This window comes from Hippopotamus amphibius, chromosome 16 (assembly GCF_030028045.1).
Source record: "Hippopotamus amphibius kiboko isolate mHipAmp2 chromosome 16, mHipAmp2.hap2, whole genome shotgun sequence".
Lineage (NCBI taxonomy): Eukaryota > Metazoa > Chordata > Mammalia > Artiodactyla > Hippopotamidae > Hippopotamus > Hippopotamus amphibius.
Genome location: NC_080201.1, coordinates 1,193,526 through 1,217,857, shown reverse-complemented (window position 1 = coordinate 1,217,857; position 24,332 = coordinate 1,193,526). Strand labels below are relative to the sequence as shown.

Genomic DNA, 24,332 nt, shown 5'->3' with positions numbered 1-24,332 from the left:
GCTCCCCAGGCTCAGAGCCGTATGCCTCAGAGCCCAGCACAGTCTCCGCTCTGCGCTGTCCTGAGCGGCCGTGCGGGCAGGTGGCCCAGGGTCCTGCTCTCTCGGGGTGGCTGCTCCCTGCCTCGGTTTCCCCATCTGCACCGTGGAGCCAGTTCCCCAGAGGCTGGTGCCGGCCTGGGTCCCGGCGGAGCTTCCAGAGCTGTCTGGGGCTGCGCGCGCGCGTCCTGGGGTCGGAGCGCGAGGCAGCGATAGCTCCTGGAGGGAGGGGCCCTGGGTGCCAGCTGCGTCACACCCCTGCTGACCGCCCGCCACAGCCAGGCAGGCACATGGACACCCCCTCGTGGCCTCCGGGGACCGTCGGGGCAGACAGGCAGCAGCCACAGCGTGACGGGGAAGGGAGGCCTCCTCTGAGCCTCAGGCTGCGTGTGAGGCGGAGCCCGGGAGGGAGACCGAGGCTCGGGGAGGGGAGGGGGGGCCTGGGAGCCACACAGACCTGGGTCCAGATGCCCCCCGAGCGGGCCCCCATCTCTGGGCCTCGGGGAGAGCGCAGGGCGCGGGATGGGAGAGCAGGCGCGCCCGCTCCTCTGGCTAGCCGCGCAGCCTTGAGCACGTTTCTTTACCTCCTGGGCTTCGGTCTCCTCACCTGGATGATGGGGCGACACGAAGTCAGGGCCGCTGCGAGGACCAGCAGTCCCGTGTGGGTGAGGGCGGAGCCGGGCCTGCTGCGGAGGGCACCCGCGCACCTGTGCGGCTGCCGTGGTCACCGCGGGGGCCGCGGCGTTCCTCCTGCCTGGGAGGCGCCCGGGGCTGCCCTGGGACTGGGGCGGTTCACCCGTGGGTGCCAGGCTGGCCACGGGGGGAGGTGGTGGTGGCTGGGGGCGAGATACGGTGCAGGCCTCCCCCCAGGGGGTGCGTCTCACCCGATGTGCCTGCGTCTCTCCCCTCCCTCCTGGGGCCCCCACACTCTCCCAGGCCTCAGAGGGCCCAGGCAGGGCCAGCCAGCTTATCTTCCGCCCCTGGGGACTGGTGGCCCACTCGGGTCCCTGGGGCTCATCCCTGGTCACACCCCCCCCAACAGGCCGGCTCAGCCCCCAGGCTCCCCTCTGGGGCCACACCGGACTCCGCAACCCCCACCGCTGTGCCCGGCTCCTCCCCTGTGGGCTCAGGCAGCCCCCGGCCACGCGTGGCTCTGAGCCCAGCCTGTCCGCTCCCCGTCCTATCATGCGGTCACCAGCGTTCCCTGAGCATCTGCTGTGTGCCAGGGCTGAGGTGCCTCAGTGTCCAGGGACAGAGGTGGTGGTGGAGCACGTGTGCTGTGAGGAGAGGGCGGCGCGGGCAGGGGCCGGGTGGGGCCAGGACGGCCTCGCTAGAGCCAGGGGAGGGTGGGCGCTGGTGTGGGTCGGGGGTGCCAGGGCCCACGGACAGGGTTCGAGAGACGGAACCGAGGAGGGCGGGCAGAGGCTCGGGGGCTCTGGCGAGTGCCGTGGGGAGACGGTGTAGACAGTCACTCAGGGAGCGCGTGCGTCTTCAGAATCCGTGCTGACAGCCCCAAGGGCGGGGGCTGGGGGAGCGGACCGGCCGTGGCCGGGTTGCCACGGTGGGGGGAGCCTGAGGCCCAGGCGGTGATCGTCTGGGCTCCGCAGCCGCACGGGAGGACGGCGGGGCTCCCGTTTCTGGGGACTTGGGGACAGCAGATCCAAGAGCACGCTTGCTGGGTCCACCCCTGACCGCCCACCGTCTCCTCAGCACCCGGGTCTGCCCTCCACACCCTTCAGCCCAGCTGCCTGGCCGCCTGCGAGGGGTCAGAACGCGGTGGGGGGGGGTCTGGGGGAGGACGGGGCGCAGCCAACAGGGCGCATGGCTGAGCTCAGGGCCCGTGTGCCAGGCGCTGGGGCAGCTGGGGGCACGGAGAAGCAACAGGGCATGGTGGTCGCTGCCGTGAAGGGTGTGAGATCCTGACTGAGCCCTGCAGGGCTTTGGAGACAAGGCGACGGGCTGTGGGCTGCTGGAGTGCTTCTTTGCGTGGGCCTGGGCCCACGGGGGCCCTGGGTTTGTTTGGGTGACACAGGGCTGTCCTGCTCATCTCTCAGTGACCACGCCTCCAACAGCCGAGTGACACTTAAAAGGACGAAGTGTATGCGGACCAGCATCCCCACGATGCTCTGTTAGAAGCTGAAGTAGGTCGCGGCACTGCTGTTCCTCGCGGTGCGGGGCCCCTGCTGGGCTCCGCTCTGAGCACCCGAGTCCTTCCTCGCCCTCCGATGGCCTGAGTGTGCTGGGACGGCGGCGGCCACCCACCTCGCCTCCCCCACCCCCCGGCCCGGCTCACTCCGGACGTGCGCCCACCAGCACCTCCCAGGCTTGGCCTGGCTGCTCGCGGGGCACGGCGGCTGCACGTGTGAAGTCCAGCTCACAGCCTGGCAGCAAAGGCGGGTGCACCCGCAGTCACTCAGCCACGGCCGTGGTGGGGGCCTGACCATCCAAGGTGGGGGCCGAGCCTGAGAGGCCAAGGGTCTGGGCTCGCGTCCGCTCCTCTGCAAGGGGCAGTAAGCGCCCTGCTGCGGGGTGCACCCGAGCACCGTCCACCTGAGCCTTGGCGGGGTCAGGCTGCCCCCCGACTCCCACGCCCCGTCTCCTCTGTCCCAGGGCCACGCCTGCCACCAGGGGCCAGGGGGGCAAGACCAGCGAGGGAGGGTGTCTGGGCCCAGGCCCCAGCACACACGGAGGTTCAGACCCTCCCTCTCCCCTCCGTGGGGCAGGCTGCCCGCTCGAATAAGCCAAGATTATCTCGCCAACATCCTCTTTGTGGTCACCCGGCTGTCAGCGGGAACTGATCCTGGGTTGATGAGGACCGCTGGCGGGTCACAGCCTGGGCCTGGGAGCCCCTCCCAGCCCGAGCCTCCCAAGGACCGGAGGCCCCTCTGCACCGGCGGGATGCCGCGTCTCCCGTCCTGACAGCCACTGGTGCACCTGTCGCGTCGGGTACAGCCCTGTGGGGGTGACGGCAGCAACGCCTTCTGTGAAGCGGGCTGCGGGGAGGGCGGGGTCGGCCTTCGTGTGTCCCTTCGCCCTCCCGCTGGGCACCGGGGGGGCGGGCGGCAAAGCACGAGAGCACCCCCTCCCCAGGGCACAGCTGCAACCAAACGTGAGGCTCCAGGGACCCCTGGACGGGGGGGGGTGGAGTTCAGGGAGGGAGGGAGGGAGAGGGCGTGGGCGGAGGGCCCGTGGCGGGAGGGGCCGGGGTGGCGGGAGGAGCCTGGCCGTCACGCTGGGGCGGAGGGTGGAGGCCGCGGGGAGGAGCTCGGAGCCGGCACGGCCAGGGGCCCAGAGAGCGGTGGGCCCCTTCCAGCCACATCTGGGGGGTGGGCGTGTGGTGGACCCGCCGAGGCCGCCGGCGTCCGTGCTGGGCCGCGGCACCCTGGCGGGGGGTGGGCGTGCGAGGACCCCCAGCTGCGCCTGACGACGCCTGCGCCCCTGTGTTGTGCGCGCTCCTCGGGCACCAGGGGCCGGGACCTGCCTTCCTTCTACGTGTTGGCAGAGGTTTTGAGAAGTTCTGATTAAATGGGAGCCTCTCTAGGCCTTGGTGACCTTCCCTGGAGCTGGGAAGCTGCCCGTCTGCCCACCCTGCCCCACGCCCCTTTCCTGCCAGCCCTGGGCTCCCTCGCCAGAGCCCAGTACACTGGGCTCCCCTGCTCCCTGGCCCGGCTGGGGGCTCCGCTTCTCACGCCTTCTCTCCCTCCCGCTCAGCCTGGAAATCGGCTCAGCTCCTTGTTAGACCTGGGGGTAGAGAACGGGTCGCGTGGTCCCGCGGGACGGGCCGCCTCTGCGCTCAGGGCCTCGGTTTCCTCGTCCTCCAGCACCAGCTGGACCAGAGACCCCAGAAGTCCCACGGCCCGCCGCCCAGAGGTCAGGCTTCAGACCCGCTCGGTCCGCCGGGGGAGCCGAGCCCCTGGGACAGAGCACGGCTCCCCCAGGGAGAACGGGACCGTCCCCACTGCCCCCTGTCCCCGCCGTGGCCCGAGCTGCCCCGCTGCCCGGCGGTGGGAAAGTCTGAATCTGTTGCTATTTTCTCTCCGTTATCGGGGCCTTATCTGGCTGCTGTGTGCCGCCCAGAGGCCAGGGTCTCTGCCCGGCAGCGCCGTGCCCCTCCCGCCCGCCGGCTGACCAGGACCAGTGGGACAGCAGGCCTGGCCCTCCGCCCACCCGGGGGCCGGCCTTTCCCCTCGGCCCGCAGCGCCCTCCCAGGCCCCAGCCCCTCATTCCCCGCCCTCCAGCCTTGCCCCTCAGTCCTCACACCCCGTCCACTCTCCCCACCCCTCACCTCCCCAGGGGCAGCAGCGACTCCTCCCCGGGGAGTTGAAACAGTAACAACAGCTGTAATAATAGCCTCAGTCTCTGCTCGGCATACTGGCAGCACCTCACTGAACCCTGACCCCAGCCCGTGACACAGGCTGCTGTCACCCCTGCTTTCCATGAGGGAGCCAGGCTCCGGGAGGCATGGCCTGCGCAAGGCCACAGGCCTCGCCACCTCCTTCTGTCCCATTCCAGATCGCCACTCACTTGTTGCCTCCTCCAGGAAGCCTTCCCTGACTGGCACCTCCACCTCTCCTTGGTGGCGATAGCCACACTTGCATCTGTCGCATTCCTTTCTGGGGGGTACGTGTTGGCTGCTGCAGGGTTCGCAGGGCCTGATGCAGGGAGATGCACTCGGGGGAGGTTTCACGAGTGAATGAAGAACGCGGGCGTGAACAGCGGCTGGTGAGGAGGCTGTGGGCACTCAGGTCCGCCACACTCCGGGATGTGCAGTTGGGGGTGTCCGGGCGAGCAGGGCCACGTGCCCACCAGTGTCCACCCACCCCCAGGCCAGTGGGCCTGCATTCACAATCTGGCCCGAACACAGAAGAGGGGCCTGGCAGGTGCCCCCACCTCTCCTTCCTCCCACGTGCGTCGGGAACACAGAGGACCCCCCGCCCCCCACAGAGGCACAGATGGCCGTGTAACCGCAGTCACACAGCAGGGCCGCAGGAAAGACCCACGCCCGAGGTCACGCGCCGCGTCCAGGTGGGGGGCTCGAGGGGCTTTGCTCTGGTTCTTTCACGTGATGTTTCCAGTGGCAGCGGGTGGGGTGTGGGCACAGGGGCACAGTCTACAGGGGCCAGCGGGGGTCTGCCCGGGGCCTCCGCACTCCCCGTCCAGCGCTCCGAGCCACCCACGCCCCACCTGGCAGGTTCACCCTGGGGCCACGTCGGGGGACTTTGTCCTCCCCGCCACCGCCAGCGCCGGCTCTCTCGGGGCGGTCGTTCAGAAGGACCCCCGGCCGCCTCGCCCTCAGAGTGGAGAGGGCATGGCGGCCTGGGACGCGGGAGGGAGCGGAGATCACCCGGTGCACACAGCCTGTCTCCGTCATTCAGTTTTAAAGCATGAAAAAAGGGAGTTGATGAAATTCCGCTATCAGCGCCAAGCCAATATGCAAAATATCTCACCCCCAATCAAATAGCTATTATGTTTTCATTTCCATTTCGGCGTCCGGCTTAATGAGCAGGAGACGGAGCAGCTCGCGGGCATCTGCGCGTCGTGATCACGGCGGGGGGGGGGGGGGGGGTGCTCCGGGCAGCAGGGCGTCCTCACCCGCGCACGCCCCCCAGACAGGTGCTCGGCCGTGGGCCGGGGCCTCTCCGCCCCTCCCCCCAGCCGTGGGGCCAGGGCCGCCCTCACCCCAGGTCATGGGCAGGGGAGGGGAGGCGCGAGGCCACGCCAGCGCAGAGGAGGGCTGGGTGTGCGGGGCGGGAGTTCCTGTCGAGGGCCACGGGCAGGTCAGCCCACCTTGCTGGGCCTCCGCCGACTCATCTGCGAAGTGGGCGTGACTGGGGCTCACCCCTGGCATGTCGGGAGGCTCCCCGGCACGCGCCACGCTCGCCGCCGTGCCCGGCATCAGGGCCCGCCTCCCACCGCCCCCTCCCCGCGCACAGCTGCCCCGCTGCCCTCCACCCCGGGCTCGGGGCGGACGGCGGGCTTCAGTGAAGACGTCTGTAGAACGCTGAGCACAGGGCTCACACGCAGGTGGTGCTTCATAACAGTGCCCTGCTGGGTGCCGGGCGCCGGGTGGTCGTAACTGATGCTGGTGACGGCTGGTGTTTCCTGTGCACTTACTGTGTGCCAGGCCTGACCAAGGCTCCACGCAGGTGAAACAAGTTTTATCCCGCAGGGTCGGAGCTGTTGTGGCTTCTGAACACAGAGAGGTGGAGTGACGTGCCTGACGTCACACAGCAGGGACACCGCCTGCCTGGCCTTGGGTCGGCCTGGCCCAGCTGTTGGAGTGTCTGGGCGTAAAGGGCCCCTGCCCCCGGCCAGCGGGGTCTCTCCTAGCCCAGGGTGCCTGGGGAAGCAGCAGCATCTCACCCCGGCCAGTGCAGAGACCTTCCTCCCCAGCCCCGGATGGAGCGGCGACCCAGGGGCTGTCGGGGGCGGGGGGGGGGCTCCAGCAGGGGCTCCAAGGCAGACGTGGAGCCAGATTCGCCGCGTCACATCCCGCCACGTCCCGCGTGTGGGCCCGGGGCCATCTGCTGGCTGCTGATTGTCTGCTGTTATCAGCGCGTTAATTGAGCTGGAATGAATTAGCGGCGTGAGGATACATTGCTGTGGCCAGCCGCCTCTGTCTTCACGCTCCTGTCACGCTTTGTGCGGAGCGGGAGCCTTTGTTCTCCCATAAATCGAGCCGCCGGAGCGCGTGGTCTCCCTGGGTGGCGGAGGCCCACCTGGGCGGTGGGGGGAGGCACATGCCCGGCGTCGCCCGGCCGCGGGGCTCTGGTCCCTGCTGTCCCTGGACGCAGGGGCTTCACACCCATTCTCCAGAGCTGGCCACGGAGGCCCTCGGGTCCCACGATGTCGGCAGCAGGGACCACAGCTCCGGGCCACCCTCTCCAGCGCTGAATCAGCCGCAGAAGCACCTGGGCTTCTAGAAAGAGGCCGGTACACAGGCCGACCGCAGGCCGTGTGCTGCCCGCCAGGGGGACCGGCACTGCGGGCCCGGGGCTGACCCCACGGGCAGGGGGGCTGGAGGCGGGCCTCTACCACGGCCTCTGCTCTCCTGCCCCAGCACCTGCCGGGGGCGGTCACGGGGGGTCCCAGGGCTGCGCGCCTGGGGTGTGCAGAGCCTGCCGTGGGGCACAGTGATGAGCGACAGTGAGGCTCCGCCTGGGGCTGGTTCCGTGGGGTCTGAGCCCCGCCACGGCCACGGGAGGGAGCAGCCGCCCGCCTCCGGTCACGACCGCTCTGACGGGTCCTGGGAGCCTGGGGCCCGCGGGGCCAGAGGGCGCAGCCGGGCCGTGGGAGGGGTGGGCGGCCGGGGGTCTGCAGAGGAGGAGCGGGGGAAGGTGAGGGGCCCAGGGCCTGGGGGGGTGAAGAGGGGCCGCTGTTCCCCACTGGCCTCTGCCTACCCCACTGGTGCTGGCCCCCTGCCCTGGGGGGCGGGGACCGCCACCCTGGCCCGCACTCGGGGACACGCTGGCGGGCCTGGCTTCGCCACCCTCCCTGGTGGCCTGGGGACCCGGTCTGTCGTCCCCCCTGTGCACAGGGCCCCGCGGGGCCCCTCCTGCCGGAGCCTCAAGGGGGGGTTAGGGGTCCGAGGCCTGCGGCGCTCTGGCCCGAGGCGGGGCTGCCGAGCCCCGTGCGCCCACCTGTGTCGCATCAGCCGTTTACCCCTTCCACCGGGTTGATGAGCACATCCCAGGTGCAGGCGTCGGGGCACGCCCTCGGCATGTTCCCAGACCCCGCATCCTGAGTGTGGGGGCTCCTGGAGGAGGGGTCCCAGGCCCAGGGGGCAGCTGTGCGGAGGCCCAGGAGACGTTTACCTTTGGGGGCTGCGGGTGGGCCCTGGGGCCCTGGGACGCCGCAGCCCCAGGGGCCCCGCCCAGAAGACGCCACGCTGCTCTCACGCTTGGAGTGGAGGGGAGGGCAGGGGCGCGGCTCGGGCCAGCACCCTGCGAGAGCTGCCTGTGGGGTCGGCGCGGGCCCCAGGGCGGGCGCGGTGAGCAGGAGGCCGGGTGGCCCTCGGACGTTGGAATTGGTGCAGGGATTGGGGTGGGTACAAGGGTGGGGTCCGCACATCCGATCACGGGGACCTGGGGGAGCCCCCGTGCGGGTGGCCGCCCGCTTGAGACCCTGTGCGGGCCTGACTGCGCCCGGCCCCGGGGCTGCGTCTGTGCAGGGAGGGGTCAGGAGGCCGGTCTTGGGTGCCCCGTGAGGGGCAGCACCTCACGACTCCCCTGGGGCTGTGTCTGCAGGCTCCCTTGGAGACATGGAGGCCGGAGAAGAGGCCCAGGCCGCGGACACCAGCCTCCCAGAGCGGGAGGCCACAGTGCCGGAGCCCGAACCCCCGAGCCCTTCCAGTCCAGGTGAGTCAGGCGGTGGGCACGGCAGGACAGGCCCTGGCACCCTGTCTCCCCGCCACCCGTCCTCGCTGTGACTTCACAGAAGCCAGTTCCCACCAAGGACTCAAGTTTTCACACCTGTGACATGGGCGTTGCGTTTAGAGCTGTCTGCGGGCTGCCCATGCCCCGTGGGGCCGGGCGAGGCAGGCGTGGAGGGGGCTGAGGGGTCCGGGGAGAGGAGACGCACACACCTTCAGAGGGTCTGGAAAGCCCAGCCCTTCGCAGTACAGGTGGGGTGAGCGAGGCCCCGGTGGGGAAGGTCTAGTCCAGGGTGAGTCCGGGGTCATGTGAGCACTGAGTGACCTGGGGAAAGCCACGCCCCCTCCCGGCCTCCGTGTACCCTTGATGAAACGGGGACTCCTGCCTCAGCACACGTGGGTGCCGAGCAGGTTCTCCTGTTGAGGCCGTCACTGCATTTTACAAATGAGGGTGTGAGGCCCAGAGAGGTTAAGTGACTTGCCTAGGGTCACACAGCCTGTAAGCACACGAGCAGGATGTGACCCTAAGTCTGGATTCCTGTTGGTTCCCCCCCATCTCCTCTGCCTGCTCCCCACCCCACCCTCTCCTGGGCACCTGGAACCTCTCCTTGGGCCCTCCTGGTGGCCGTTTCCCCAGGGTTTGGGGGCACTTTTCTGAAGCTCAGAACAGGACTCAAAGGAGAGGCCCCCCCCCACACACTCAGGACTGAATTAACCTGACACCGGGAGGCCTCCTGTAGCCGGGTCCCTGCAGGGGCCTCAAAGCTGGACTCGCCTCTCCGGCCGGCTGCACCCTCAGAGACCCCCAAAGACCCCCAGGAGGAGGGGCCTCAATCAGCACCCTCACCCCCGTTTTCCGGAACGGGGAGCTGATGCTGGGGGTTTAACGGGGTGAGGATTGGGGGGTGGGCTCTGCCCGGTCCTCTGCTCTGAGGCCCGGTCCTCTGCTCTGAGCCCCGCTCCCTTCTCGCCCTCCATCTGCTGGCCGAGGGCGGCGGTCTCACTCCCATCCCTGTTCTGTCCCTCGAGGCCCCGTGCGCAGAGGCTGAGTTAGCCCCAGGCCATAGTCTAACGGGGAGACACAGCCACACGTGGGACCGTCCTGGAGGGTGGTGAGTGGGGGCGGGACTGGGAGTGAAGGCGAGACGGGGTGGGGGGGGGCAGCGAGCAGGACGGCGGGGCCCGTGGAGCCGCCCGAGGTGCAGAGGCCCTGAGCCGGGACGGAGAGGGGCCGCACGAGAGCCCTGGGGGGGCCAAGACAGACTGGGGGGGGCTCCTCCCTGTGGACCCCCGCCCCCGGAGTGTGCGGTGTCGGAGGCTCCCCGGACGGCCACAGGCCCGGCGAGCCCCGTCCTCTGAGACCTGCGGGCCTGTGTCCCTGTCCCCAGCAGCATCCCATCAGGGTCAGCGGGGCCGTGCCGTGAGGAGGTGGCCAGGCGAGCGGGACTTGAACCCAGGGCCGGGGCTCCTGTCGCACTCGGCTCCCCGGGCGGCGGGCGGGTGGGGGCGCGGGGCCCGGGCTCCTGCGCTCCTGTCCGCAGCTGTGGGCGTCTCCGCCTTCGCCTTCAGCATCCGTGGCCTAGTGCTGTGGCCAGGGCTCACCCCATTCTGTCTCGGCCCAAGCCCCTGGCCTTTCTGAACCTTAGTTTCTGCATCTGTAACTGGGCGCGAGCCCCTCCGGGGGCCCGGGGAGTGGCGGGGGCCCCAGCACCAGCACCGTCACCGTCGGGTGCTGCGTGCTCACGGGGGCCGCGCTCTGCTGAGGGCAAGCGGCTGGTTACCGGTGGACTCTGCCCGGGGAGCCGGGCCTCTTATCTGATCTGGGAGCCGGGCTGCACGGGGCGGGGGTGGGGGTGAGACCGGGGAGGAGCTGGAAAAAAACAGCCGGGGTTGCACCTGGCGCAGGCCGCGGTGATAACGCGCTGATGGGCGCGATAAGGCAGCAGGAGCGATGTCTGGCTGTCGGGCGGGCCCTGCGTGGCTCCCGCGCAGTGGCTGGAGCTCGGATGCCAGCCGCGTTGATTTATAGCCAAAAATAATAGGACTTTTATACCGTGTGATTGATTTATTCGATGTTAATCACGGCCCTTATCGCGAGTATTAATAATCTCCCGGGTGCGTGACGTCACGGGGGGGGGCTTTTATGGGCGCGCATCGATTGGGGGCCGCGGTGGTTATCGGGCCCAGCAGGGAAGGCAAATATGCCCTTTGGGCTGGAATTGGGTGCGGGGCCTGGTGGAGGGGCCCACAGCTGCCGGCCGAGGAGACCCGGCAGCCGGGCCGCGCGTGTGCCCGCCGGCCTGGGCGTGCCGGGAGGCCAGCCAGGCTCCGCTTATTCCCAGCAGCTGCGACGGCAGCGACCGCAGCTGCGATTGGTGAGGGGCTGCGGGGTGTTAAAGGCCAATTAGCGGGGGGCGGGTTGAGATGTGTGACTGCCCCCCGGCGAGAGCAAGCCTGAGGGGGCACCTCGGCCACGCGCTCACCCGCCTGGGCCTCAGTGTCCCTCCTGGCCGTGGGCTGGGGCGGGCGGGCGCTCGGTGTCCCCAGGCTCAGTGGAACCTACTGGTGTTTTCCTTCCTGCAGACGCTAGTTCTCCACCCCCATCACTGCCACCGCCCCCCACGCCCCCCGGAGCCCCCGAGGGGCCGGAGGGTCAGGAGCCAGAGACGAGGCTGGAGGCGGAGGAGGGCAGCAGCCCCTGGAGAGGGCCAGGTAAGCGCCCCTGCAGCCGGGGTCCGGCGGCATCGCCTCTTCAGGGCGGCCTGGGGCCCAGCCTTCCAGGGGTCCTGGGGGCTGGACACCCTGACGGCTCGGGTGGGACAGGCCTGGCCCATGGGCCGAGGAGGTTGGTGGTGAACATCGGGCCCAGGCCTGTGCCCGTTCCAAAGTCCAGCCAGTCTGCAGGGCCAGCGGCTTCCCTGGAGGTGGGCACCGGGCCGTGCCGACGCTCAGAGCTACACCCCAGGCCCTGGCAGCAGACGGACCTCACTGATTGCCGGGAGGCAGAGCCTGGTCTGGCTGGGAAAACGGAGCAGGCCGCGAGGGCAGGGAAGGGCATCCCGGGAGGTGGGCACAGCCAGGGCAAAGGCAGGGAGACGGGGGTGTGTCTGGGGCCGCCCACGTGCTGGGGCCTTCCCAGCCCAGCTTGGGGCTCAGGCCTGTGCTGGTGGGAGAGGACCCACCCCTGCGGTGGCTGCAGCGCGTGACAGGGAGGCAGGAGGCGGCTCAGAGCCACCGGGTCTGAGACCGCGGGGAGTGTCTTTGAAGGCGGTTTTGTGCTTCCCGGCGCCGCCTCACCCCCACCCCGGTTCGTAGCTGGAATTCTGACCTCAGAGGGCCCACCAGACGTGTCCTCCACGCGGCTGCCCACTTCTGACGTATGAGTATAGGGCAGGCTGGGCGTGTCGGCAGTTTCCGTGCCTAATTAGAACTGACGTGGCTCGGGGAACCCCGAGTGGCTCAGAGGGGTCCTGGGAGCTGCTGGGTGGAGGAGGGGAGGGCGCGGTCCTCGGTGAATGGCGAGATGGAACGGCTGCACACTCAGGCCAGGCACGTGTGCACGTATGGAGCGCCTGCTGTGTACCAGACGTGCAGCTCTGAGCAGACAGGGTCCTCCGAGAGCTGTGATAACACAGTGCGGTCGGTGGCCGGTGGAGAGGAGGCACGTGGCAAGGGCCTCACCTGGCAGGGGCGCCACAGAAGACCTCACCAGGGTGGAGAGGACCCCCGTGGTCTCCCGGGGTGTCAGAGATGGTCTCCTGCCGGGAATTCGAGTGGCCGTGGGGATCCCAGGGTGTCAAGGAAAAGTGCTGGGATCAATTAGTGATGTCTGCACGGCACTGAACAGGGGAGGTGGTATGTGTGCCTTCCCGCCCCCTGCCGATTTTATCTGGTTTTGGGTTTGGGTTTTTTTGGCTGCGTTGCGTCTTTGTTGCAGTGCACAGGCTTCTCAGTGCAGTGGCTTCTCTTGTTGCAGAGCACGGCTCTAGGCGTGCAGGCTTCAGTAGTTGCAGCACATGGGCTCAGTCGTTGTGGCTCACGGGCTCTAGAGGGCGGGCTCAGTCTTTGTGGCGCACGGGCTTAGCTGCTCTGCGACAGGTGGGCTCCTCGCGGATCAGGGCTCAAACCCGTGTCCCCTGCACTGGCAGACGGATTCTTAACCACTGCGCCCCCAGGGAAGCCCCCCATGCTGGTTTAACAGTAGGTGAGTGTGGAGGCCCAGTGAGGGAGGGATGGGTCTGGTGGTGACAACCAAGATGGTGACCCCAGACCGCAGGGAGACCGCCCACTGCCAGCCTCTCCCACCTGGCCGGGCCGTGGTGCTGCCTGGGAGGGGAGCACCCTCCGTCACACAGGCTGGGGTCCCCTCTGCTGCCCCGGGACGGGAACGGGCATCAGCACAGCGACACCGCTGCCCTTCAGGATGGACTTGGCTTCCTGCCCCTGGGCCGCCCCCTCCCCACCTCAGTGACCCCGTGACAGGCAGGGAAGGGAGCCCAGGTGCCCTGGCAGGGATGTCCTCTCCTCATGAGGAGCACCTGGCCAGGGAACGGCCACGTGTGCACGAGGCCCTCACAGCCCGGGCACAGCTGAGCCGGATGCCTCCCTGCCGGGGCTGGGCCTTTCCACGCAGGCGGGCAGTGCCGTGGCGTTGGGGCCCTGCGGTCGGACCGCTCTCCCGCCTCAGTTTCCCCAGCTCTGGAACAGGGTAAGAAGGAGGCGCCCGCGGACGCCGGGTCGCCCTGCCCCGGCCCCGTGGCTCACACATTCCAGGGGCCACCTGGGCGCCTGTGGGCCCTGATCGGCCACTGGGCGGGGTGGGGCTGAGGCCGTGGCTGCTGGACAGGCTGACCGTGGGGAGGAGTGTGCCTGGCAGGCCTCGCACCAGCCCCTCCAGGCAGTGGCGAGGCACCCCTCCCCTTTAGAGGGAGACCCGGCCGCAGAGCAGCCGAGGGGCCTGCGCACGTCACCTCCCGGGAGGTGGTGCCGCCGGGACGCGGACCCCACCCGGCCACGGAACTCGGGCTGCACGTGTGTAGACGTGGCCTCAGCCGGTCTCCAGGCGGTCCCCGCCTACCCTGCGGCCTCAGTATCACCATCCCCGTGTCACAGACGGGAAGGCGGAGGCCCCTGGAGACTGGAACCTGGCCCCGGGCAGCCGTGGGGGCCGAGGCCCGGGTGGGAGCCCCCGGGAGCTTCCTGTGCTATTTGCATTCTCGGGGGCCCGAGGGCTCCCCGTCGGCCCCCACAGATGGGAATGTCTGCGCAGTGGGCAGCGATGGGCCGATAAGCGGCCGCTGGCCAACCGCCGTGGTGGCCGCCCCCTATCAGACCCCGAGCAGGCCACGCTTATCACCCGGCCGGGAAGCCGGAGGCCCCGCGGGCTCTTATCTCACAGGGGCCGCCGCGTTGGCGATGGGGCGGCAGGCTTTGCTGGGGCAGCCTGGGTCGGCGTCCCCAAGGGCAGCGCCCAGCTCAGGGACCGGCCAGTGGACGGGGGCGTCCAGCCGGGGCCTTTGCTGTAGGTCCCGGTGCCCCGCGTGGCTCCCCGGCTCCGCTCCCCTCGCTGTCCCTCCGAGTGCCACCCCCGCCCCCCAACCCGTGTGCGTCTCCCGCTCCCCATCTGAGTCTGTCTCTTGATCTCCAGTTGCCCCTCCTGCCCCGTCCCCCGTGGGCAAAAGTGCAGCCCTGGGGACCTGGCTTGTGAGGCCAGCCTGGCGGGCACCCCCGCCTGTCCCTCCGGCATGGGGGTGCTGGCCTGGACCACCGCGCGCCTTGTGCTGTCTGGCCTGGGGAGTGGCTGGGCCCTGAGCCTTGGTTTCCTGTCTGAGCTGGGAGCCCGGGGTTCGCACACACCTGGTGTGGCCCGTGCAGGTGGCGACCCCCGCCTCCCCTTTCTGGCCAGGACCCCGTTCGTGGGTCAGAGCCATCACCCAGGAAGGGGGACATCGGCCCAGCACAGAGGCTGGGACTCAGGGCCTCTCTCCAGCTGCACGGTGGGTGCAGCACGGCTGCCCCGTCTGCAGCGGTCAAGACCCCGAGCCGGTGGCCGCACAGACCCCCAGGAGACACCCACACGGCAGCAGGCAGAAGGGAGGCCTTCCAGCCCCTGTCCTCCCAGGGGGCCCTCGACACGCGCTGCAAACACAGCGAGGTCCTGGACCTGCGAGGGCTTTGTCAGCACCAGGGTGCAGGCCCCGGGCTGTGCGAGGGGCCTGTTCTCTCCCGGCCTCTCTGCTGCCCCCACGCGAGCTCCCCACTCCCTGCCTGCACCCCGGTCGCCCCAGGGCTCCACACCCGGCCTGCCTTGTGGTCAGGGTTCGTCTTCATCCTCCGACATGGTGAGTGTCGTCAGCTGCAGGTGGCTAGTTCTCAGGCGGGGCTGCTTCAGCTGTGCTGAAGAGGCCAGAGCCCGCTGGCCTGGGCCCGGGTCCAGCTTTGCTGAAGCACAGTGGGCCTCTCTGGGTCTGTTTCCTCATCTGTACAATGGGGACTCCGTGCAGAGCCAGCTCCCCTCAGTGTCGTCATCCACCTGCGCGGTCCAGGCTCCTCTGGGATGGGGAGGGGTGCGTGGGCAGGTGCTAGGGAGCAGCTCTCTCTGCGACCAGAATTGCGCTCCGGGGCAGGAAGGCGCTGCACCCCACAGCCGGCCAAGCCCGCGGCCACGGAGCAGGGAGCAGCCGCCCCTTGCGCCCCTACTGGTGACGGGCGCCTTGGCCCAGGGGTCACTGCTGACCGTCAGGAGCCCGGGCTGCAGGCTGGGTCTGAGACCGCATGGCCTCGGAGGTGTCACCTCCCTCCTCCTCTAAGCCGTGGGGGCAGCAGCCGCCACGTCGGTGGGTGAGGCTGGAGCAGAGGCCACACCGCGTGGCGCTGCATAGACGCTGGCTGACTCACGCGTGGCCGGGGGCGTCCTCCGCCCTCGCGGAGCCCAGACGGCACCAGCAAGCCGACCGTGGACTGGGGAGAAGGGAGGGTCCTAGACAGAAGGGTGACCCCGAGGGGCCCGCCGGCACGAAGGCACGGAGGTCGGGAGGCCACGTGGACGTGGGAGAGGAGGGTGCCAGGCTCCCGCGGGCTGAGCAGGGGCCGGGTGGGGGGTCTGGTCCCTTGGGGCTGCGGCAGGGACAGTGACGAGAGCAGAGCAGGGGACCCTCCCCCGGCTGTGGGCCCGTGGGGGACGGTTGCAGCCACCGTGGGCCGGGGGCCGCCCTGCCCTCGCCTTCCCTTGGGCCGCCGGCGGCCTGAGTGTGAAGGGAGGGGGCGCAGACAGCGGGGGCCCGGGGGGCTGGCTGTTTTTGTCTCTGAAACGACCTGCTGGCACGAGGGGCTGGCTGTTGCACGTGCTGACGCGCCGGTGCGGGAGGGCTGCAACCTGAAGCCCCCGAAGCGCGTCCGGGAGGGCCGCTGCGCTGCCTTTGCTCCGCGGGCCCCGGGTCTCCACCCAGCAGGGGGCAGGGGCCCCCCGTCACCTGTCTTGCCCACGTAGCATCCAGAAAAAGCAGACGGTCGGGCAGACAGGCGGCCCCCACGAGGACCGCGAGCCCTGAGGCCCCCTCCGACGGCGGGGGTCCCGAGCCTGCCTGCCGCTTCACAGCCCCCCGTCGGAGCCTCTGGCCAGCGGCAGTCGGCAAGACCGCAGCCTCCCGACCGGGTCGTGAGAAGACGAGCGGGGGCTGGGCCTGGGTTCAGGGCCCGGGGGTGAGAGAGCCACCTCTACGGCCAGACCTGTGCAGGGCCCCTCCCGCCAGGGGCTGGCTTGGGGTGGACACGGTAGGCGTCCCTCCTCTGCCCTGCCGCTCGGTGCCGCCCCTGCCCGCGGCCTGCCACACAGGAGAGGTGCGGATGAGCAGGTGCCCACCCAGGTCGCCAGCTGCTTGTCTGGGAGGCAACGTGGCCCAGATGCCCTGAGGGCAGGGCTTTCCCCCGGGGGTGCCTTGCCTAGCTGGGGAGCAAGGTGGTGAACCCGGGCGGCCTACAGGGGCTGCCCACCAGCTCTGGGGGCTCGTCAAGTGGCCGTGAGGGTGGCCCGGCCCCCACGGGCCCACGGAAGAAGGCGGTGGCCCATCCTGTGGCCTGGCCATGGGATCAGAGCCCCAGTAGCTGGGTCCCCTCCACCTGTGAGTGTCCTGGGGCCTGGAGCTCTTTCCCTGTGGCCACTGTTTACAGAACAAAATTCGACTGACTGAACGTCAGGTGTCACTTTTTTTTTTGTCCTCAGCTTCATCCCAGGCCCTAGAGGCAGTGATGGGAAGGCTGGCCGTGTCCCCACTGCACTGCAGGTCAGCAGAGGGGACAGCTGGTGGTTGGGCCAGGATAGCACCATAGGCAGCCCACCCCACCCCCTAACCCCCAATCCCCAAGGTGAGGCCTAAAGGATAGACTGGAGTGGGCTGAGGGTATTGAGGCAAGGAGCTGGCACGTGCAAAGGCCCTGAGGTTTGCACGGCGTGGGTGTGGCTGGAGCATTAGAGGCTGGAGCAGGGTTGGGGAGAGACGGGACAGGGCATGGACTGTAGGGAGATACCTCCGTTCTCGTGGCTGTAAAATAGCGTGTTAAGCGGGGCGTTTGGTCAGCTGCCGTGCAGAGGGGGGCTCCGTGGGAGAGCACCTCTGGGGGTGCTGGGAGGGGCCAGAGGACCCATCTGTCTGCTGTTTCCTGCTTGGGGACGGGAGGCTGCGCCCGCCGGGGTCCCCAGGGCCCGCTGGAAGCCAGGAATCCTTGTCCCGCGAGCGCGCGTGAGGGCGACGACAGGCTGGCTATCTGGGCTGCACGTGCTTGGCTCATCTCGCCGCCTAGGGTTTCTAAGTAAACCTCAAGGTTTGTTATCGGGCGCTGGGTGGGCAGCTGAGGCAGGACAGCCTGTCCTGATGGACGGCCGGGGAGATGGGCCGATACGGCCGGGCCGCACGTCCCCTCCCGCCAGCGTGGCGTGTGTGGGTGGGAAAAATCATTTCAGCTATTTTCTGTTATCGCCGGGCCTGGCATTGCGGCCCGATAGGCCTATTTATCTTAGATAGGCGGGCAGGGGGAGGGGCACAGGAGCGGGTGATGTGGATGGCAGGGGTCAGCCCAGGGTCAGCTCCAGAGGCCAGACGTGGCAGCTCCGTGAAGAGCCACCTCTTCTGGGTGGGCCCTCCGCCGGTCCTGCCCCCCCACCCCCATCCCACAGCCGAGCAGACCAAGACTTGAGCTGGGCTCAGAGAGGCGGGGAGCCTGTTCTGTAGGTGGTTGTCTCAGAAATGGGGTTTGGGGGTCGCAGGCTTTGGCCAGCATAGGCCACGGGTGGCTGCCCGCCCAGCGATACCTGGGCTGCCCGCTGTCCCCCGGCCCTGAGTTCTCCCGCGATCCCCTGTCCAGCCCCCGCCCGGGGCATCGGTCCCCAGGCCAGGGTAGGGGCCCGGATCCCTGCCCAGCGTCCACCACCGAGGCTCAGCACTGCCCGCCTCCCCGAGCAGGGCCACGTGGGCGGAGGCCCCGGGCCAGGGCTGAGGTGGGGGCCGTGAGCCTGCATCCTCTCCTTCGTGGCTGGCCTGTCCCACATGGATGCCACGTCCTGCGCTGCCTGGTGGGCACCAGGGGCCCAGGCACCGGGTCATGCCCGACACCGCAGAAAGGCCCTGAGCAGAGGGGCCTCTGCTGCCTCTAACCTGAGGGGATGCCGGGGCCGGGGCCTCTCCCGTGGCCAAGCGGCTGCCCCCTCGGTCCTGGGCAGCCGCCTCCCCGTGGTCCGCGGTCTTCACCCCCGCGGTGCCGGCTGCCCGGCACCGTCCGCCTGGCTAGTGGGAAGCCACCCTCTGGCCCAGTTCTGACCGCAACCTCCGCCCCTGACAGAGGCCTGGGCCTTGGGGTCAGGTGGGGGCCAGGACCCACGAGGGGGGCAGGTGGTCAGTGGGCCGCTCTTTAGCAGACTCGACGGCCGTCCCGTGAGACTGCCCCGCCCGGGTGGGGCCTCCGCTGGCTCGCGCGCGCCCGTGCAGGTACTGAGCAACCCTGTGCGTCCGCCCCGTCACAGGTCCCGGGGGTGCAGCCCCAGCCAAAGCGACCGGCCGCGGCCCTCTGGAGCCGCGGCCCGAGCAGACAGCGGTCGGGGGCCCGGGGGCTGGCGGCCGCGCGGTGCGGGCCCCGGGGGGGCTCAGGGTGGGCGCAGGGGCCCCGTGAGAAGGCCCAGACGGAGGCGTGGCGGCCGGCGCCGTGCTCCCCGCAGGTCAGGGGTGGACGCCCAGGCCAGGGGGCCCGGGGCTGGAGCCCGCCCCCCGCCCCCCAGGCCGCGCGGTGGGCGTGGCCGCCGGGCCGGCAGAGGCGGGGCCCCGTGCCCCTGCCCCGGCGGGCGGCGGGTGGAGGCCCGGGCCTGGCCGCCCGCCCCGCGCTGCCCGCTGACCTCACCGCCTTCCGGGAGTGGCTATCTGCGGCCGGCAGCCTATCTCCGCCGCGGGCGCTAATCCAGCCGGCTTCCTCCTCCGCCCTCCGCCGGCTTCCTGCCCCGGCCGCGCCCCCAGGCTGGGCCTCCCAGACGTCAGGGGCTGCAGGTCCGCCCCGCCCCACCTGGGAGCCTCTGGAGACGGGTGCCCCTTCTGGAAGTTTCCCTCCCAGTCCTCCTCCTGGGCCCAAAGCCAGACGCACCGTGGCCCGGCCTGGGGGGGCGTCCGCTCCTCTCCCTGAGCCCGTGGCCTCGCCAGTGGAACGCCCACGGATGCCCACGCAGGGGACCCGGGGCGACGGGGCCGGCGGCCACGGCCACGCCGCTGGGTCACCTTCGTCCGTGCCGTTGCTGGTTTGGGCGGGTTCTCTTCCCAGGACCGGTGCGGGCACTGCTGCCGCTGCCGTCACCGGGGCTTGTGCGGTCACGGCCACTGAGCCAGCACTGCCACCGGCCCTGTTGCTGTCCCGCTCCGCCGGGCGGCCCTCGCTGGGCTCAGGCGGCGCTGCGGGCCGGGCCGGGACATTCGGGCTGTCTGGAGGGCCGAGGGGGTGAGGGCAGGGCGGCGCCCGCGGTGCGGCGGCTCCCGTCCCAGCGCACACAGGGATCCCGCGGCCCCAGGTGGGGCGCGTCGGGCTCCGGGGCGCGCTGCCCTGGGGGGAGACGGAGGCCGTGCTGCCCACCTGTCTCGGGATCTGCCCACGGCCCAGGGGCTGGGCCGCTCCTCCAGGCCCACCTGCCAGGTGAGGAGACCAGGGCTGGACGAGTGGCCGAGGGTCCCCAGGCCCAGGGAGGGGGCCACCCAGCCCGGCCCCCTGGTCTAACGCTGTGCCCTGAGCCCCCGCCCCACGCGACGCCGGCTCATTTATTTATTTATTTATTAGGAAGCCTTTGCCTGCGCGTAGCTTCTTATTTCCTCACCGCGTGTTCCCATGACCGCGGCCGTGGACGCCGCCGATAAGATCGGTCCCTGGAGATGGGACAAAGGGGCCGCCGTCGGCTCGAGGGCTGGTCATATCCTGCCCGAAAGGGCCGCGCGGGGCCTGAAATGAGCGATGCTATCGGGGGCTTATTGTGTGCTGTGGGGGGAGGGGCCCTGCTGCCTTGGCCACCCCCTCCCTCTCCAGACAGAGCCTCTGTGGCCGCCCCTCCTTGGCCCCATCCCCCCACAGCACGCCCCAGCCCCGCTCCCCCAGGCAGGTGGCCCCGGCACCCTCTGGGCCGCCCCAGGTCCGCCGTGGTTTCCGAGGGGCCGGGAGCTGCGGGATGCGGGGGCGCCGGGCCGTCCACCCCCAGCCTGCACGCGCCCACGTCCAGGTGCTCAGGCCGGAGCCGCCCCAGCCCCGGGCTGCCCGAGCCCCTCACGGCGCTGAGATGCCCGTGCCTTGACTCAGCAGCTCCGCTTCTAGGAATTTACCCCAGAAGAGTAATCTCAGTGCGCACAGGCACAGGGCGGTGAGGCTGGGCGTCGTGGCCGTGTGGGAGATAGCAAGCCTTTCTTCATTTCTGCTGCTCTGCAGAATTCCTGCGAGAAGGGGGAGAGATGACAGGAGGAGAAGCAGGTTGCGCTCAGATGGCCGTGCTGCTGGGCCCGCGTGTGCGTCTTCCTGTGGACGCCCAGGTCTGGGGCTGACGCTGGGGCCGCCCCGCCGCCCCCTTCCCTGGGTCCCGGGCCGTGGCTGATTCTGCCAGAATTCTGCCTCCGCTGCTCCTGAAGCCCCGGGACCCTCCTGGGTCCCAGGGCAGCTTGGCCGTTGAGAGCAGGCACCAGGTCCCGAGGCGTGGAGCCCGGCCGTGGGCGCCGGCGGGCCGGGCGGCAGAGGGCTCCCGGAAGGGCCCAGCGGGGGAGCCCTGGGGGCTCCTGGGCAGAGGCACGGTGGGAGGGAGGGGACCAGCCTGGGCCCGCTCTGTGCCTGGAGCAGGGCCCTCCGTGCTGCAAGCCCCCTCTTCCCCTGCCCGGCCCTGACCCAGGCGTTGTTCCTCCCTGTCTCCCCGCGATGGGGCAGGAGGAAGAACAGAGCAACGGACGGGGTCAGGGGCCTGGGCTTGAGCTCAGTCACACCATGGCACTGTGTGGCCAGGTCCCCTCTGACCCTCGGTCTCCTCATCTGTGAAGGGGGAGAAGAACCACCCCCTAGGGCACATGCAGGTTTGAGGAATGAGTCATCCGGGCCCTGAGAGCAGGTGTCTGCTGGTTCCACGTGTACGGTGAGCACGCGTGGCTTACGGGAGGGGCGTTCGCAGTTCCTGGGGACTGGCCTCGTGCTGGGTCGTCCTTAGGCGCCCAGTGAGCCAGTTAGAGCTGTGGGGCCTTGGGCAAGACGTGGCCCTTCCCCGGCCCAGCCCCCCTCCCCGGGCCCAGCCTCCTTTGTGGGCGGAGGGACCGCGTGCTTATAAAGGGCCTTCAGGTGCGCAGGGCCCGCATCTTCTCTGGAAGGAGCTGCTCATTCCCTAAGGGGTGGGCCCTGGGGGGTGGTGCGGTGTCAGGACACCCTCCAGGGTGTTGGCTGACCACGGTGCCTGCTGCTGGGGTAGGACAGGACTGGCCCAAGGCTGGGGTGGCACTGCAGGCCCCTGGCAGTGGTAGGGCAGGGGTGGTGCCTGCCAGGCTGGGGTAGGACAGGACTGGCCCAAGGCTGGGGTGGCACTGCAGGCCCCTGGCAGTGGTAGGGCAGGGGTGGTGCCTGCCAGGCTGGGGTAGGACAGGACTGGTCCAAGGCTGGGGTGGCACTGCAGGCCCCTGGCAGTGGTAGGGCAGGGGTGGTGCCTGCCAGGCTGGGGTAGGACAGGACTTGTCCAAGGCTGGGGTGGCACTGCAGGCCCCTGGTAGTGGTAGGGCAGGGCACCCTCCCTTTACCCCATCGACCACCCAGCCTCTGCCCAGACCCTTGCTTGTCCTCATGCCCACCCCTCCTGCCCGCTCACAGCGGAGAGACAAGGCCTGAAGGGACAGGTGGGTGGGGCCCAGGGACACAGGGAGCAGGGTGGGCGGGCCGGGCCGGCTGAGAGGTGGTGGGCAGGAGGCCGACCGGAAGGAAGGGAAAGGGCCCTCGGTGGTTGGCCCCTGGAAAAACAGGGCAGGGGCCGGGAGGCCCAGGCTGATAGGAGCCTGATAAGCTGTTTGCACAGGAGGTATTTTCTTTACCTTATCGCAGGTCCTGCTTCCAGCCCACCCTGCAGGACAAGGCTGGGCTGGAGAGAGCCAGGGACCCCCACCCACCCCAGTCCTCAGGCCGCAGGGTCTCTGAAGACCAAAGTACCAGGGCCAGGAGCTGATGGGACCCCTCTCCCCACTTCACAGGTGGGAAGGCTGAGGCCCAGAGACCCAGGATGCTTTTATTTTTTTTAATCTTTTCAAGAAGGCTGGAGAGACCGTGAGACCTGCCACTCTGAGGCGCCCAGGCGCCGTGGTGCTCAGCCTCTGCGGGGCGGGGGGCAAGGCTCTGACCAGGGTGGGGAGGGGAAGGGGCCCTCGGAAGCCTAGCATGGGGCCGGCCCCACCCTGCGCTGCTGGCTACTCCCAGGCGGTCCCAGCTCCACCATCAGCCGGGGCCAGGGTTCAGCTCGATAAAGATAGGCTGTTGTTCTGTGTCAAAAAATCAATAATCCCCAGCGATGTCCCAGTGATAAGGGGAGAAGTTCAAGGCACCAGCTGGCCGGGGGGTGGGGGGCCAGGGCTCCAGCAGCTGGGGGCCACCCGCCCTGCCGGGCTGTCACCCGCCTGGCTGCTTGGGCCGATCCACAAGGGACTCCAGACCGAGGGGACAGCACGTCCCCGCCTCGACCCCCCCGTGCCACCTCTTTGCAGAGCTTCTGTGCATCCCGGGGTCAGGGGAGGTGAGAGCAGAGAGGAGGACCCCCCCCCCCCCCCCCCCGCCGCCGCCGGCCCAGCAGGACCAGCTGTCCCTTCTCCCAGGCCTGTGGCTCATCAGCAGGGCGCAGGCACCCAGTTCCGCCTCCGGCCGCTGTCTTCCAGACACAGGTGCCGCGCGAGCTGCTGGGCCCAGGCACCTTCAGGACACAGCAGCTGCCAGTGACCCCGGCTCACGGGGCTGACATTCTAGTGGAGGGACTGGGAGTGACTGACATGCGCACGTGGCCTCCACGGGGCAGGGGGCGGGAGGTCAGGGCACAGCGAGCCGGCGGAGGCAGGGAGGGGCCGGCCGCCAGTGGCATCGCCCCCTCGGCGCGCGTGAGGGGACTCGGGAACACAGAGGGGCCCGGCCAGAGCGCCCCTGGAGGCCTCCCCAGCCCAGGCCCCGTGGCGGGCACCGTGCCTGAGCCCACTGGCCCGCGTGGCACCGGCCGCGGCGCCGCCCTGACAGCCCCCTCTGCCGTCGGCTCCGGGAATCTCGCCTGCCCGCCAGCTCCACCCCGGGCTCGGGCCGCCCCGCGCGACGCAGCCACCGAGCAGAGCCTGTGAGGCGAGGAGAGGCCGGCGGGGCCGCAGGTGTCGGGGCAGGTGTGTCCCACCCCGAGGGAGGGCCTTCGAGGGGTCCCGGGCCTGAGCTCTGGAACCCCCTGCAGCCCCGCCCCTGCCACCAGCTGCTGCGAGGGCAGCGTCTGCGGGCACCTGCTCAGGAAGGACATTCTGGGCCCGAAGCCCTTTGAAAACCCCTGGCCTGGAATGAGAAGGCCGCCCCGCTGCAGGGAGGCTCGGGGGCTGGGTGCCTGCAGAGGGCACCGGGGCCGCTGGGGGCAGCTCCCAGGCCTGTGCCCTCCTCTCAGTCTCCCCGCAGTGAAAGGGGCATGAACCACACCGCACGACCGGGCGCAGCTCAGCCCCAGGCGGGGGGCGGGCTGGGGCGGCCTCTCCGGGAGCGGGGCTCCCCGGCCGGGGGCGCTGGGCTCCAGCGGGTCGTGGCCCTGCGGGAAGCAGCGCCTGGCTCGGCCGCGGCGCCCGGAGGTCCCAGGCTGTACGCGACGTCCGGTGTTTAAGCCGCAAGGGCCGGTCCCGTGTTCACACTCGCCCTCAGCTCATGGCCCCGGCCCCTCCAGCCGCCTCGCCCAGTTCCGGGCCCTCCCGCCAGGGTCCAGGCCCTGCGAGGGGCTCTGCGGGGACGCCCAGGCAGGAGGCAGGGCGGGCACCCTCGCCCCAGCCCCGGAGAGCTGCCAGTCCTGCAGGCGCTCAGGTGGCTCTGCTTCTGAGCTGGCGGGTGCTCCCGCAGCCCCTCGGCCCATCTGATCTGGAGGCCACATGTCACATCATTCCTTCCATCTCGGCCGCGCCGCCTGCCGTGGGGTCGCGGTCAATTCCTGCCCCGCTCAGCTCCGTGGCCGCCGCCGGTGAGATGGGGACCGGGCTGTACTTAGGGTCCAGAGCACCTGGCCCCTCTCTGCGCCAGATGTGCTGCAAGGGAGGGCACACAGCCCGGCTAGCGTCTGGGTTTAGGGTCCAAGGGATGTGGACGTCAGTCTCCTGTGCTACTTGCTGGCCGTGTGACCTCAGACAATCCCTTGACCTCTCCAAGACCTGCTTTCCTCCACCGGCAGAGAGCAGCAGAA

The 24,332-nt window shown here is 70.0% G+C and overlaps 1 protein-coding gene across 1 annotated transcript in view; it reads left to right on the top strand.

Annotated features, from left to right (window-relative positions):
- The window catches only part of ZFPM1 (zinc finger protein, FOG family member 1), a 67,385-nt gene that overhangs the window by 17,892 nt on the left and 25,161 nt on the right, over window positions 1-24,332 (top strand). The window contains 2 exon segments of the mRNA XM_057712966.1: window positions 8,283-8,393; window positions 10,991-11,119. Of these exon segments, the coding sequence (XP_057568949.1) occupies window positions 8,283-8,393; window positions 10,991-11,119 (240 nt within the window).